The 15,691-nt window shown below is 35.0% G+C and overlaps 1 protein-coding gene across 5 annotated transcripts in view; it reads left to right on the forward strand.

The window, feature by feature from the left end:
• Nucleotides 1-12,192, forward strand: part of OSBPL8 (oxysterol binding protein like 8) — a gene marked incomplete at both ends in the record, with an annotated part of 109,430 nt that extends 97,238 nt beyond the window's left edge. For all 5 annotated transcript variants that reach the window (XM_080705504.1, XM_080705500.1, XM_080705501.1 and 2 more), the window contains 7 exons: nt 1,719-1,808; nt 3,876-4,012; nt 6,210-6,395; nt 7,169-7,256; nt 8,539-8,644; nt 10,576-10,678; nt 12,060-12,192. In XM_080705504.1, coding sequence (XP_080561630.1) covers nt 1,719-1,808; nt 3,876-4,012; nt 6,210-6,395; nt 7,169-7,256; nt 8,539-8,644; nt 10,576-10,678; nt 12,060-12,192 — 843 coding nt within the window. The remainder of the gene's footprint in view (nt 1-1,718; nt 1,809-3,875; nt 4,013-6,209; nt 6,396-7,168; nt 7,257-8,538; nt 8,645-10,575; nt 10,679-12,059) is intronic.
• Between the last annotated feature and the right edge of the window lie 3,499 nt (nt 12,193-15,691).

The following is a 15,691-nucleotide window of genomic DNA, read 5'->3' on the forward strand; positions in this document are numbered from 1 at the left end:
ACATATCCTGGTAGTTTTAAGGTAATCAGTCTTCTTATTTGGCAGTGTAGGGTACAGATATTCCAGTGAGCAACTACATTTGCTTTCCCTGACCTGGCCTCAGAAACCAAATTATATCTCTTACACTATCTTCTGTTAAAGAGTTATATAGTCCACCCAAATTCAGGAGAAAGAGATATATTGGCCCTATTTTTCAATAGGTTGGCAAGGTCTCATTAAGGAAGAGCATGTGCGCCCAGGAGGTGAAGGGTGGTAGATATTGTTAAGGCCATCTCTGGAAAATTCTGCTTGCCTCAAGTAAAAGGGAAATTTGAGCCTTTTTACATAGTCGTGGGACAGTACATTATGTTCAGATAAAATATTTCTATGAACTATAATGATATTTATTGCTAAATTACTCCCTTTGTAGTGTCCACCTGATCCACAACTCTAATAAAAAAGATTTCTTAATTATTTACTGCTATGCCATTTGATTTTTTGCTTATATAGTGATTACTGATGTTCAAAAATCATGACAAAAAGATTTTAAGTAATTTATTAACATCTTTAAGTATTGGAGCATCAAGATTTTGTCTCTAAGGAGAGAGACAGTGAAGCAACATAGTGACCCAATGTGTATTCTTTCTGATTTTATTTTTTGGAGGAATTTTTTGGTTGTTTTTTTGTTGTTATGTTTTGGGTTCTTTTTTTTTTTTTTTTTTTTTTGATACTGGGACTTGAACCCCCCCCCCCTCCACCAGAGGCATTGGGCCTCTGAACTATACCCCCAGCCCTTTTTTATTTTTTATTTTGAAACTGGGTTTCACTGAGTTGCTGAGGGCCTCACTAGTTGCAGAGGCTGGCCTTCAACTCTTGATCCTCTAGTCTTAGCTTTAGAGTACTGGGATTACAGGCTTGTGCCACCACACCCAACTGTTTTGTTATGTATTTTACTCTGTTTTGTTGAAGGTAGAAAAGGTAGAATGCTATTTGTTTTATTAGTTGGAGAGTTAGGAGAGAATAGGACCCTGGAGAGGTCAGCATGAATCAATTAGATCACTGCAACCTTTTTTTTTTTTTTTGGTGGTACTGGGGGTGGAACCCAGAGGCTTTCTACCTCTGGGCTATACTCCCAGACCTTTTTTTATATTTTATTTGGAAACAGGGTCTCACTAAGTTGCTGAAAACCTCACTAAGTAGCTGAGGCTGGCTTCGAACCCATGCGATCCTCCTGTCTCAGCCTCCCAAGTGCAGGGATTACAAGCGTGCACCACCACGCCCGGGTAACCTTTCTTGATGTATTTGGATTTCACACAGTCTGCTTTTGCCAATATTTTTCACAACAACAATTCAAATATGGTTTTGTTAAAAAACTTAAAACTTCTAGCCAGATGTGGTGGCACACGCTTGTAATCCCAGCGCTTGGGAGGCTGAGACAGGAGAATTGCACAGGTTCATTCAAAGCCAGCCTTAGCTACTTAGTGAGGCTCTCAGCAACTTAATGAGACCCTGTTTCAAAATTAAGTATAAAATAGGTTTGGGAGTATATAGCTGGGATGTAGAAAAGCCCCTGGGTTCCACCCCTAGTACCACCAAAACAAAAAACTTCTAACTTCAAATTTGGGTCAGGATTTCATTTTGTGCCTTCAAGAGTATTGTAACTATGTAATTACTTTTTATATATACTGTATATAAATATAAATTAAAAATAAAATGTTCAACATTTTGTCTTTTTAAAGCCATTTTTAGGGAGTAGTGATTCTGTTAATCAAATATCAGGGAAACTTAAACTGGGAAAAGAAGTCCTAGCTACTTTGGAAGGCCATTGGGTAAGTATTTATATATTAGTTTTACAAAAAGATTTTTATTCCATGAGAAAAAAATGGCACAATCATTTTATAATCAAAAGCTTATTCCATTTTTAAAGCATCACTATTAAACCTAAGCTTCAGCTTAAAAGCAGATGTTTTATTATTGCTTTGTTATACATAATATTTAGTTTTATGTAATATTTGATCTTTCCAAAACTTTCAAGTCAGTAGAAATACCTAACAATTGTGTCACTTGTTATACATTGCATATTAAGAATGTAACTCATTAACTCATCTAATATTTAATATAACTGCCTGATGGAGTTATATAGATACCCATTTTAGTATTATTTGTTATCATTCCCATTTTATGGAGGAGGAAATTAAGGCACAAAACATTTTAAAATTTGCTTAAAGTGGTGGAGTGAGAATTCCAGAGAACACTGACTAAAGGGCTATGCTTCTGCCTGAAACAGTTTATGCCTCTCTCCTGAAGAAAAAGAGGCATAGTTTAAGTTCGTTATATTTCTTTTAGAGGAACATGGAGAAAATACAGTTGTATGAGAGCAACAACTGTGATGTATTTCTCTGCCAACATAGATTAATATTTGTGTGATTTTGTGAAGAGAAGCTTAGATGAATAAAAAGGATTGTGGCACTGTTTAGGCTCTATCACTGAAAGTACAATATATGCTGTTTTCTGCATAATAATAAAAAATGATGAAAAACTAGACTTAGCAACTCATCAAGTAGCCACATTTGCTCTGAAAAAAATTAATGGACATCAATCTAAATGTCATTTGGAAAAAAGATAAAGCACTTTTTTAAATATACTTTTGTTGCTGTAAAGCAGTCTTTTTTAAAAAATAAACTCATAAGATTGTGTTCACATTTTTAATGCTAAGAATGGTGAGTCTGGATAGGTTGGCAGCTCTCATTGTAGCTACAGCAAATATCCTCTTCTTTGACAGTATGGAGATGGTAGTTGAGGCTCTGCATGTCATGTTTAAGACTTGCTTATTAAGTAAAAAAATTTAAATCTTGTGAATTTTCTGTATATTCACCCAGATTTTTTTTTATACAGTACTGGAGATTGAACCCAGAGACAGTCTACCTCTGAGTTCCACCCCCAGCCCTTTTTTTTATTCATTATTTTAAAACAGGGTCTCAGTAAATTGCAGAGGGCCTCACTAAGTAGCAGAGGCTGGCTTCGAACCACAATCATCCTGTCTCAGTTTCCCCAGTACTGGGATCATAAGTGTGTGTTACCATACCTGGCTCACCCAGATTTTTTTTTTTTTTTCAGTACCAGTGATGGAACCCAGGGGCATTCTGCCTCCGAGCTACACCCTCAGCCCTATTTTTTTATTCTTTATTTGAAACAGGGTCTCACTTAGTTGCAAAGGTCCTCACTAAGTAGCTGATGCTGTCCACAAACCACGATCATCCTATCTCAGCCTCCCAAATGCTGGGATTGTAAGCACAGGTCACCACTCCTGGCTCACCCAGAATTTTTTAAACCGACTAGTATTTCATATTTGATCTTAATGTTTTTATCAAAATTAAAAATTGGAGACTTTGGAAAGTACTAGTTACATATGTTTATAAAATATGTTTATAATTCAGTAACAGGAAGAAAGTGTTACTATAGTATTTTGTTAGTCAGCTTTCCACTAATGTGAGAAAATGCCTAAGAAAAACAGTGTAAAAGAAGGAAAGAATGTTTGGGTTCACAGTTTCACAGTCACTTGGCTGTGTGCGTTCTGGGACTGTGGTAATACCAAACATTACAGCAGAGGGTAGGGCATAGCAAAGCTGCCAGAAGCAGAGGGAGAAGGAAGAAGGTACTGGAGACTAAATAATACACCCTTTAAAGGCACACCCCGCAGGAGCCTGTGTCCTGCAGCCAGGCCCCCACTCCTTAAGGCTCCACTACTTCCCAGTAGTGCCACCAGCTGAAACCAAGCCTTCCACACAGACACCTTTGGAAGACATTCCAGAGCCAAACCGAAACACCTACCATGCTAGACAAACTCCTTCAAAATAAAAATAAGTCTTTACATGAATGTTTATTTTTAAATACAGGATAGTGAAGTCTTTATTAATGACAAAAAGACTGATAATTCAGAGGTTTTCTGGAATCCAACACCTGACATTAAGCAGTGGAGGTTAATAAGGCACACAGTAAAATTTGAAGAACAGGATGATTATGAGTCAGAAAAGTAAGTATACCTTTTTATTTTTAAGCTAACTTCATGAAGATCTCAAAGCATTCTTTAAAATCTCCTAGTGGTGTGTTTGCGATTTTCTTTGTTGCCATATTTTAATTCAGCAAGATAGTTTATCATTTGTGGAATATGACAGCATTGTTTTGGTGTGTGTAAATTTCAAATAAATGCAGTACAGATTATCATGTTTCTCTGCAGCTCAGTGCTAGAACTTATTTCCTTTCCTTATTTGTTCTACTGCCTTAAATTTTTTTGTTTGCATAAAATTATAGAACCAATTAGTGATTCTTATTGTCTACCTGATGGCTGTATTCTAACCCAGTTTAGGTTAGAAATCAGAATTTTTGGTAAAATAGCAGCGATTTTACATTTCCTGGCAGAGAAAATAGCACAGATTCTACTTTTGTTTCATTCTCTAAAATATAAGAATAAGACCACTGGGTGTGCTGCTTTCCAGAGAACTTACATTAATTAGGCAGTAATTAATTTCATTGTTTCTGTTTTTAAAAAAATACTTTAGAGAAAACATGACTTCACTTTCTGTGACTGATCAGTCTCATGTAACTAGTGTTTTCCAGGCCCATTCACTCATTATTTCTACTTTTTTTTTTTTGTACAGGGAGTTGAACCCAAGGCATTCTACCTCCAAGTTATAGTCTCAACCCAATTTTATATCTTATTTGGAAATAGGGTCTTACTAAGTTACTGAGGTTATCACTAAGTTAACAAGGCTTGCTTCAAGACTGACCCTGAGGATCATGGTTCACGGCCAGCCTCAGTTACTTAATGAGAGTCCCTTTGCAACTCAGTGAGACCCTGTTTCAAAATAAAGAATAAAAAATAGGGCTGGAAGTGTAGCTTGGAGGTAGAATGCCTTTGGATTCCATACCCAGTAACACGCACGCACACACACACACACACACACACACACACACACACACAAAATCTTCCTGCTTCAACTTCCCAAGTACTAAGAATTTGTGTGCACCACAATACCTGGGTCATTATTACTATGTTTTTCTTTTTCTTTTTTTTTTTTTTTTTTGTGGTACTGGGGCTCCTGGAAGCCCTTCTACCTCTGGGCTACACTCCCAGATCTATTTTTTACATTTTTGAAGCAGGGTCTCTTAAGCCAGCACGGCTGGCTTCAAACCTGCGCGATCCTCCTGTCTCCACCTCCCAAGCGCGGGATTACAAGCGTGAGCCACCACGCCCAGTGTATAATTCAGCATATTTTAAAAATAAACAAGAGCTGAGAAATGGCAGATATAGGATTTAGCCCAAGTACCAGTGATTCCATAGCCTTTGTTCTCTCAGTTTCAATATGTTGCCTTCTCCTGTGGGTGGGATATAAATGTTATACTTTCTTTAACTGATGAAAAAACTTAATACAGAAAAGTATTTTTCTTAAAGTCTTGTTAAATTGATGGTTTTCAGTGTTGGCAATTCATTAAAATAATCTTGGAAGTGTTAAAAAATGTTGATACTCGGGCCCACTCCTAGAGTATCAAATATATATATATTTGGGTGTGGTATGGGGATGGAACCCAGGGGCATTCTAACTCTGAGCTACACCCCCAGCCATATTTTTTATTCTTTATTTGTAAGACATAGTCTCACTAAGTTGCAGAGGGCCTCACTAAATAGCTGAGGCTGGAGGTGAACCCAAGATCCTCCTTTCTCAGCCTCCCAAGTACTGGGATTACAAGCATGCGCTGCCATGCCTGGCTTAGAGATTCTAATTCTAAAAGTTTTCTTTTTGGTAATTTATGTATCCAAGATTGAGAAGCACTGAATTATACTAGTGAATCTTTATGAGGCCAGTGAATCTTAAACAGTATGTGTAAGAGTCATCTGGGGAGCTTGTTAAAAACGTAGATTCTTTTGAGCTCTACCTTTACTTCTTCGTCTTCAGTCAATAACATTTACTACCACGGGTTAGAATTTACCATGTAATAAATTTTTCCTGCCTCCCCCAAGAATAATTACTCTTCACTCATAAGCAGGTGTCTCCCTATTCAAGGCACTAGGTTCTTATACTTCACTCATTCCTAAGCATTTGAGCATAAGCTTTATGAAAGCCAGAAATCTCATAAGCATGATTTTCTTTCAACAGATTCAAACCTGTTCTGTATAGATTTGGTTTTCTCTTGCTTTTTCTTTTTTAATACTATTGTTGCACCTGTATCAGACTGTGGCAGCGAGTAACTCGAGCCATAAATGCCAAAGACCAAACAGAAGCTACTCAAGAAAAATATGTTTTGGAAGAAGCTCAAAGACAAGCTGCCAGGGATCGGAAAACAAAAAGTGAGGAGTGGGCCTGCAAGTTATTTGAACTTGACTCTCTTACAGGGGAATGGCATTACAAGTTTGCAGAGTAAGTAAAGAATTTATTTCAAGTAATAAATTAGCATAGTTTGTTGCCTTCATTTCTTGGAATTTTTTTTGTCAGACACTATATATTTTAGTGTGAGATTTTAAACTTAATGTTCCACTTATACACTCAACTCTATGGCAGTTGTTAGCCTGTTATATAAGCTAAGAGCCAGGTGTAGTGGCACACGCTTGTAATTTCAGCATTTGGGAGGCTGAGACAAGAGGATCTTGGTTCACAGACAGCCTTGGCTTCTTAATGAGGCCCTCTGCAACTCAGTGAGACTCTGTTTCAAAATAAAGAATAAAAAATAGGACTGGGAGTATAACTCAGAGGTAGAATGCCCCAGGGTTCCATCTCCAGTACCACAAAAAATAAATAAAATAAGGATCAGAAGATTAGATATGGGCAAATCTTAATTAGAACTATGTTTATAGCTGGACATAGTGGTACATTCCTGTAATCCCAGAACTTGGGAGGCTGAAGTAGGAGAATCACAGGTTCACAACCAGCCTCAGCAACTTAGCAAGACTCTTAGCAACCTAGTGAGACCCTATTTCAAAATTTAAAATAAAATAGAGATACAGGTGTAGCCCAGAGGTAGAAAGCCCCTGGGTTCAATCTTAAGTGCCCCCCCAAAACTGTTTATAGTTATTACTGAAAATAAATCATAGGATAGAAACAATTCTTAAGTTTTTTGGTCACTAAATATTGCTTTGTTTTTGTATTTGGTTATTTATTTATTTATTTATTTATTTATTTATTTATTTATTTAGTACCCGACCTTGGGACCCACTTAATGACATGATACAATTTGAAAAAGATGGTGTTATCCAGACCAAAGTGAAACATCGCACTCCAATGGTATGTAACAAAAAGTAACTAGATCTAGTAGGCATATATACTTGTTAAATCTTTATTTATGATAATCAACATTTAAAATTTGATATAAGCATAATAGCAGAATAGGCAGCTCCACGTTTTTGTCACTCCCCTCAAAAAAACATAAAAAAACAAGCAAAAACTATAAGAACAAAATTTACCAGAACTCTGGAGGTTTGCAGCAACCAAAGGAGTGTTGTATCAAGAAAAGGGTGACATCGGAGCAATAGGAAGTCATTCTAGCTTTGTGCTTTCCCTTGCCCCATCCCTCCCTGGTATAGCAGCAGACTTGCAAGATCCCTGCATCCCAGGGGAGTCCCTGGCTTAGAGGGAGCAGTGCAGACCTCACACAAAAATTTTGTGTATCTATCTTAAGACTCGTAGGGTATGTACTACTTAAGGGACCTATGTGGGGCACTCAACTCCACTAATATCAATAAACAGAAACTATACAAAGGAAACAAATTCTAGAACTGAAAAATATAGTAACAAATGAAATACTCACTGGAGAAATTCAACAGCATATTTGAGTAGGCACAAGACAATCAGCAAACTTAGAGATGAAAACCATTGAAATTATCAAATCTGCGAGACAGAAAACTAATGAATAAAAGTGAACAGAGTCTAAGGGCTCTGTGGAGCACCATCTGGTGGTCATTATATGCATTATGGGAATCTACAAAGAGAAGAGAGACATGAGTGAAGAATATTTGAGGAAAGAAGGCTCCAGAATTCCCAAATTTTATGAAAGATGTGACTATTAATTCAAAAAGTACAATGGTCTCTAAGTAGGATAAACTCAGAGACCCACACCAGGACTAAATGTCAGGGGCCAAAGAGAGAACCTTGAAAACAGAAAGAGAGAAGCGACTTTTCATATACAATTATTAACAGATTACATGATCTTATGTATAAAAAATGACATTGTGAAGAAAGTAAAGAAGCAGCCTACAGAATGCGAGAAAATAGTTGCTAGTAGTAGTGAGTACCTATTTAGTAAAAGAGGTTGGGTGGATAGGGGTCAGACGTGAAAGAATTATTCATGTGTACTTTACTTTTTAATGTTTGTACCGAGTTGCTTTCTATTAAAAGATCCTGTTTTCTCTTTTAAGATCATTTAATTTATGTGTAACACATTTGTTAAATTTTCATTAGATGTTTCTTTTTCTTTGTTTTTTAATATCATGCCCATGAACAGTTGTATAGCAGTGGTCTTTAATTACAAATTATAGTACAAACTCACATAATAGCATATTTTTTTCAGGTTAGTGTCCCAAAAATGAAACATAAGCCAACCAGGCAACAGAAGAAAGTAGCAAAGGGCTATTCCTCTCCAGAGCCTGATATCCAGGATTCATCTGGAAGTGAAGGTAAAAATTCATCTGCAGCCAGGCATGGTGTCATATGTCTTGTAATCCTAGTCTTTGGGAGGCTGAGACAGGAGAATTATAGGATAGAGGCCAGCCTTGGCAACTTAATGAGACCCTGTTTTGATATAAAAATTAAATAGGTTTAGGGTAGCTTGGAGGTAGAATGCCTCTAGGTTAAAACCTCAATACTACAAAATATATTTTGCAGACTATTCACTACAAGAGGCTTAATTTTTTTTAAAAAGGTACTACCGTGCATATTTGATATATGAAAATGGTTTATCAGATTAACTCAAGATCATGCAAGGGTGTTAGAGGCAGGGATAGGGTATAAAAGCCATTCTAGATCATAAATAAATTACAAGCACAGGCCACAAGATAAAAGAAATGAAAATGAAAAGAAATGATAAAAGAAATTAAAATAAACATGCAAATAAAAATCACACTGTAACTGCAGCTCCTGGGCCCTGTTAGCCTCTAAAAAATCATTGATGCTTCTGTAGCTTGAATGAGAAGCCTTTTTTCTTTTTAAAGTTTGAACTCCATTCCATACTTCAGAAAAGTTTCTCTTAAACCAAATCAGTGGTGTCTGGATGTCACAGACAAAAATATAACTATATAAAACTTATGGGCCGTGTCTTAAACCATATCCCTACTATGGTCCCCTTAAAAGAAAACTTATGGACTACTAGATTAACCAATGTGACATTCTTGTGCAAGTCAGACAGTGAAAACTGTCTTAAACTACATTGAGGTATGATTAAGAAAGGTTAAGGTAATATCTTCGACATTCTGAGAAAGTTAAAAAAAAAACTTTAAGCCATAATCACTAACAATTTTACAGAGTTGGAGAGCCTATTTTTACTAACCGATATTTCTAGAAGCAAATAATAAGAACCAGGAAATTAAATGCTTAAATGATAGTTTAAAGGAACACAGTTCATTTTAAATAAAGAGAAACTTTTGAAGAACCCTAATGAATGACTTGCTTAAAGCATTGTAGACTTGAGACATGGGATAGGGGCAACAAACTTACTGGAGTAGTAGAGGAATACAATGAAAAGGTTTATAAGCAGGAGCCATATGTTACCAGTGTTCTAAAAAGGAATATGAATTATAGTGTTTTCACATTTACAAGAAAATAAAGTGTGAATCAGACAGGTTAATCTACTCTGACTCGTATGCCCCATACGGAGGGTTGTGTGGAGGGCATCTGTTTGTATATTAAGTGTACAAATAGGTTTTGGCTTCTTAATTGGCCCTCTTTAGCCACACCACTATATTACCTATAAAGTATCTCATGGTGTTTGAGCAGCATGTGCCAAGATATATGTTAAACCCACTTTATACACTTCACAACATGTGAAGTTTAGTTATTACTATCCCTATGTTAAAAATGAGAAAGCTGAGACTTAGAAGTTAAGTATAAGCTGAACAAAAACAGAAAAGAAGAAATAGATATGAGAGGGCATTTGAAAAAAAAACAGCTTGCTTGGCAGAAATGTGCAGAAGAGGTATCAAAACTGACTAAGGAGGTTTGAAGTTTGGGTAACTAGGGCAATGAAGATAACATTAACAATGAATAAAAATTTTAAAAGGAGCTCAAAAAACTGACCTTTTCTTGTCTAAGCAAATGGGCAGGGGACACAAGAGAGTAATACCTTCTCACAATTAATGCATATTTTAATTAATTACTTTTGCCTAATTAGTTAAAACTGATTTCATCCAACAATTACCTAATTTATGGTTACTTTAGATAGGTTGGTAGTGAGATGATAAGTTTGAGACTTTAAAAATGCAGAATTATGTTTTATTATGCTAACATATGGGCCACAAAAGCTAATGCCTCGGGAAATTTTTATTTTACCAGAATCATAATTTTAACTATACATTGTGTTTATGCTTACTTTTTTTCTATAACTGTCTTTTAGCTCAATCTGTAAAACCAAGTACACGAAGAAAGAAAGGGATAGAACTGGGAGACATTCAGAGTTCCATCGAATCTATAAAACAAACACAGGAAGAAATTAAAAGGTAATAAACTTACAGTGACTAATCACTAAAGTTCTGAAGAATAAAGAACCCTGTTATGTAGGAAATCATAGCAAACTTTATATTTTTATAACTTTGCTAAACTAAAATAGTTCATGCTTGGCTTCTATATGACCTGATGTCTGAAACTTATGAAATTCTTCTAGCACTAAAATACTGGGTGAGAGAGGGAAGTGATTTTTTTTCTCTGTGATGGTAGAATTTGAATAACTTTTTTTCTATACTGCTGAAGCATGCTAAGAATGTAACCCATTTAGGTGTGTGAAAGTGAGGTTGTTTCTGAGAAAATTAGCAAAAGCTTTCTGCTGCACTCCCTTTGTGCATGGCTAGTATCTAATTAGAATGCAGCAGTCATTAAAACATAGAAATACTCCATAGCAGTGGGTAAATTAATCACTGCCCTGAAACTTCCAGTGTTCATTTTATGGTTCCAGACCCCCTTCCCTACACCCTACCCTGTTATTCAACAACTGAAGGTTATAGCACAGATATTCCTTGGAGAATAAGGGTCTTGATTCTATTCTTCATGGTTAACATGAGTTCAGACTGGTTGCCTCTCATCTATATGTTTTGTCAATTTATTGGTGTATTGTAATCATATATGATAATGAAGTACAGAATGGTAGAGGCACACATGTACACATCACACTTTTAGCCCTTCCCCAATTCCCACCCCATTCCCTCCCCCCTCCCTCCTTGTGTTCAGCCTAGTGACTAACTATGGAAATGTTTACAATATAGAAAGGAGGCAAAACAAGTAAGACGATTAACTATGAATATAATTAAGCTAGAAAATGTCAAAACTTTATTTTAAGGGCTGATAATACTCAAAGATACATAAGATATGCTCCCTGATATAAAGGAGCTCATAGTCCAATCACTCAGCCTTCCTTGGAGAGTTCATTAGTCCTTCAGCTCAACTTATAAAACTCCTCATACATAATCCTTTTGAGCACTTAACTACCCTATGGAGTTGTTATTGTATCTCTCTGCCAGATTGGACTATGAGACAGGAGAATCACAGGTTTGCAACCAGCCTCAGCTACTTAGTGAGACCCTGTTTCAAAATAAAGAATTAAAAATAGGGCTGAGGATATAGCTTGGAGGTAGAATGCCCCTGGGTTCAATCCCCACTACTGCAAAAAACAAACAAACAAACAAAAAACACACTGTTGTAAGTAATATGTTTGATACAATGCAGAATTTAGATTTAGACAGAGCCTAATAAAGGTTTCACATAGCATGATCAGGTTCTCATTTGGGTAGTAATTAATTGAACTAGTTACTTTAGGTCATCAAATTGTGAGTTTTGTGCTAACATTTCTAAAAAAGTCATAATATTTACTGTCGTTTATTTTTGTAGAAATATTATGGCTCTTCGAAATCATTTAGTTTCAAGCACGCCGGCAACGGATTATTTTCTGCAACAAAAGGACTACTTCATCATTTTCCTCCTGATTTTGCTTCAAGTCATAATAAACTTAATGTTTAAGTAGAAGTTCTCTACAATTGAATCAATGAACTAGAAAAATCAGATTTGGCCTGGGACCAATATTCAAGTTGGTTTGGTCTTTATTAAACCATCACAATATTTCTAAAACAAAAAAATCAGAAGATAAATGTAGAGATGTCTACTTTTCATCTTTTATTCCTAACCTGAAATAAGAACTATCCCATTTGGTTATTAATGTGAGCTGTGTTAAGTGCCAGGACATTTCTAGCTTTTGTGAGAATGTGTCTACATGTGAGTATACTAAGTCCACATGTGCACACATTTTGTCTCTCATGTATTCTTACCTGACAGTAGTTTTTGTGTTGTGTGATATGTTAACATTGTTCATAACAAAAATGCTATCAATCTTATAAATGTATATATAGTATACTATTTTCTTCACAAAATAGGCACAAAATTTTACCAGGGAATTACAGACTGGGGAATGATGGAATTATAGACTAAATAATCCAATAGACCAGACTGTTAAAATTATTTCCAACGTACCCAGCTCAATTGTCTTCTTAGAAACAGCAAGAAAAAGTATGAATAGTCAAAATTAATATACTGAAAAAAGATAGGCCACAATTTTTTAAAGTTTACACAAGATTTTTAACCCCTAGAATTTAATATTTATAGATGTAAGTATATATACTTATGTGTATATCAATACAAAAAAATTGAATATAGCTGCTGTATCTATTATGATATCACCTTAAGCACTTGCTTAAAAATGTGATCAAAATTGATTGCTGTCCTTTCATTTTTAAGTCAGCTGGCCCAAAACATAGGCCAAATTCTAGAGATGCTTATAGGGCATATGAAATGCTGATAATTCATGCTTTTAGATCATGAAAAACATTTTAGCTTTCATTTAGACCCTACTGTGTTCAATGAATAAGTAGAATAGAAAAAAATCTATAACCAATATTTTACTTCAAAAGCCAAAAAGAGAAAGGCAATAAGAAAAGATGCTGTGTGGTGGCCTTGACTTTATTTTTCTTATTTTTTATTTTTTTGGCGGCTCTGGGGATGGAACCCAGGGGCATTTGACCTCCGAGCTACACCCCCTGCCCTATTTATTTTTATTTTTTATTTTGAAACAGGGTCTCACTAAGTTGCAGAAGGCCTCACTAAATAGCTGAGGCAGTCCGCAAACTGCAATCCTCCTGTCTCCGCCTCCCAAATGCTGGCATTACAAGCGTGCACCACCACGCACGGCTGTGTGATGGCCTTTAATGTCTCCATTGAAATTGGTGTCCTTAAAATGTGCAATAAGTTGAGCATCGTAAGAGTGTCACGTTCTGAAGCTGAATTCCTTATAAGCCCCTACTCTGTTCCTGGCAAAGCCACAGTTCTTTAAGATTCCTTTTGTTCAGGCTCATGAAAGTTTTTTCCTAAGTTTTCTGTTTTGTTTTGCACATTTCTTCAGTCAATATTTTGGCTTTGTGATTTTACATAAATATTTATAGTCCTCAAAAACAGTTTTTGAAAAGGTAGTTAAATTTAGGAACATGCTTCCCAAAATATATCTTAGAATCTTGAAAGTACAGATTTTGAAGTGATTATTAAAATGAAAATAAAGATCAGACAGAATAATTACTCTGGCTACATCTGCCTTTGACTAAGAAGAGACTGAGAGACACTAGCAAAATTACAATCAACTTGTTATGCTTATTATGCCATAATAAATATAAAATCAAAGGATGATTGTTAAATTATGAAAATGGAAAATGATAAAACCTGCTTTTTTTCTAAGCAATATATCTTAAGTATCCTTAGTTTTCTGTGAAGAGCCATTTCCCATTTAGTGTTGGCGAACAGTCTGTATTCCACATGTATACATGAAAATATTTTTTAAATTGATAACAACATTAAAAAGATGTACCTGTAGCCAGTATTTTCATGACTATATCAGAATGGGTGTTTTTTGGGTTATATTTCGTATTTTTCAATATATTTTTTGTATTCACATCCCATTTTCAATATTACGCTCAACTGCCTGTTCATTGACATGTAACATTTTGTAAATATTGTACAATTTGATCTTTTATGGTTTAAATTAGTATTTATTTATATTACATATATTTAATTTGGGTGATCACAAAAGTAATTTCATCATTAAGCCCTGAAAACTTAAAATTTTTGTTGGTGACCTGCCATAGGGTTTTACTCTTATCCACTTGAATATTATTTTCATTTGGTCTAAATAGTGTTTTATTTGTATGGATATCTTCTATGACTGGAAAGGTAATTATTTTTTTATTTTTTATTTTCTCCTTAGGGCAGATATTATGGGTTCTTATCCAAGAATCAAAAACTAAAGAGCAGGGTTATTCTTGACTGTTTCTTATATACTGAAAGCATTTATATAATCTAACAGGCTGTTACACTTTTAGTTGTATGAGTTCCTTTCTATGGACTGAACACAAAACTCAGGAATTGGTGGCTTAATTTTAGATCAGTTTTTATGCTAGGCCTAGTATGTGAGTCCTTTAAAACATATAATTAACTCTGTATTTGTATTTAGCCACAATATTGTTAATTGACTTTGAATGTTTTTACTTGAGATTAATCTTCCTTCACACATGGATTCATAATGTGATTTACAGTTCCCAATTGACAGCCTCATAATGATTTTAAGTATATATATGATCTTCTGACTGGTTTTTGAGGATATATGATCTTATGACCAGTTTTTGTCATTTATCAAAAATTTTATTTTCTCACATGAATATTTAGATGAGTAATAATTATTGACATGTGCATTTTTGTTTTAGCTGTTAAATGTACTATGTATCCACCATGGAGTGAGATTTTGCTGGCTAGGAAAAGATAAAAGAAGGGGCATGTGAAATGTTAAGTAAGTTACAGCAATAGCTATTTTACTTGTATTTCATATCAGCACTTTTTTTTGGTATCAGTTACAAAAATACAGTGTAATGACTGTCACAGCTTAGTTAACAGTTGCATTCCACTGAAAAGTTGGCCTTGTAAAATACAACCCTCATGTAATATTCATGCTTTTGTGCCTTTAAGAAAATATTTTTTGTCATTTTTGTGTTACAAAACTATATGTTTCAAAGTGTTTATAGGCTTACTTGTCACTTTCTGTGTCACTTTATTTCCTTTTATAGCTAAGTATATTTAAACAGTAATGCTGTACTTTTATAAAGGTTTGTCTGTTTACCTATTTCAAATATATTCTTACTCTCAGACATTAAAGTAGACTGTCAGATTATTCTGAGCATTGTAAACAGTGCCTTTTTGATGGAATTCATACTGTTTTGGGTGTCAACTTGTGCCATATACACATAATTTTGTGGAAGGCAGTTTTAACTTTTTGAAGAATATCTTCATCAAAATTTAAGAAAACAAATGTATAAAATTCCATTTTTCCAATGTTTAGTATTTCTAGCGTGCAATGAGTCGTTTTTTATTTGACATATAGTGATGATGGCATTATGGATTAGCCATACATGATATTGCAGATTATTTCGAAT

The sequence above is a fragment of the Muscardinus avellanarius genome (assembly GCF_963383645.1).
Source record: "Muscardinus avellanarius genome assembly, chromosome: 11".
In the NCBI taxonomy this organism is placed as follows: Eukaryota; Metazoa; Chordata; class Mammalia; order Rodentia; family Gliridae; genus Muscardinus; species Muscardinus avellanarius.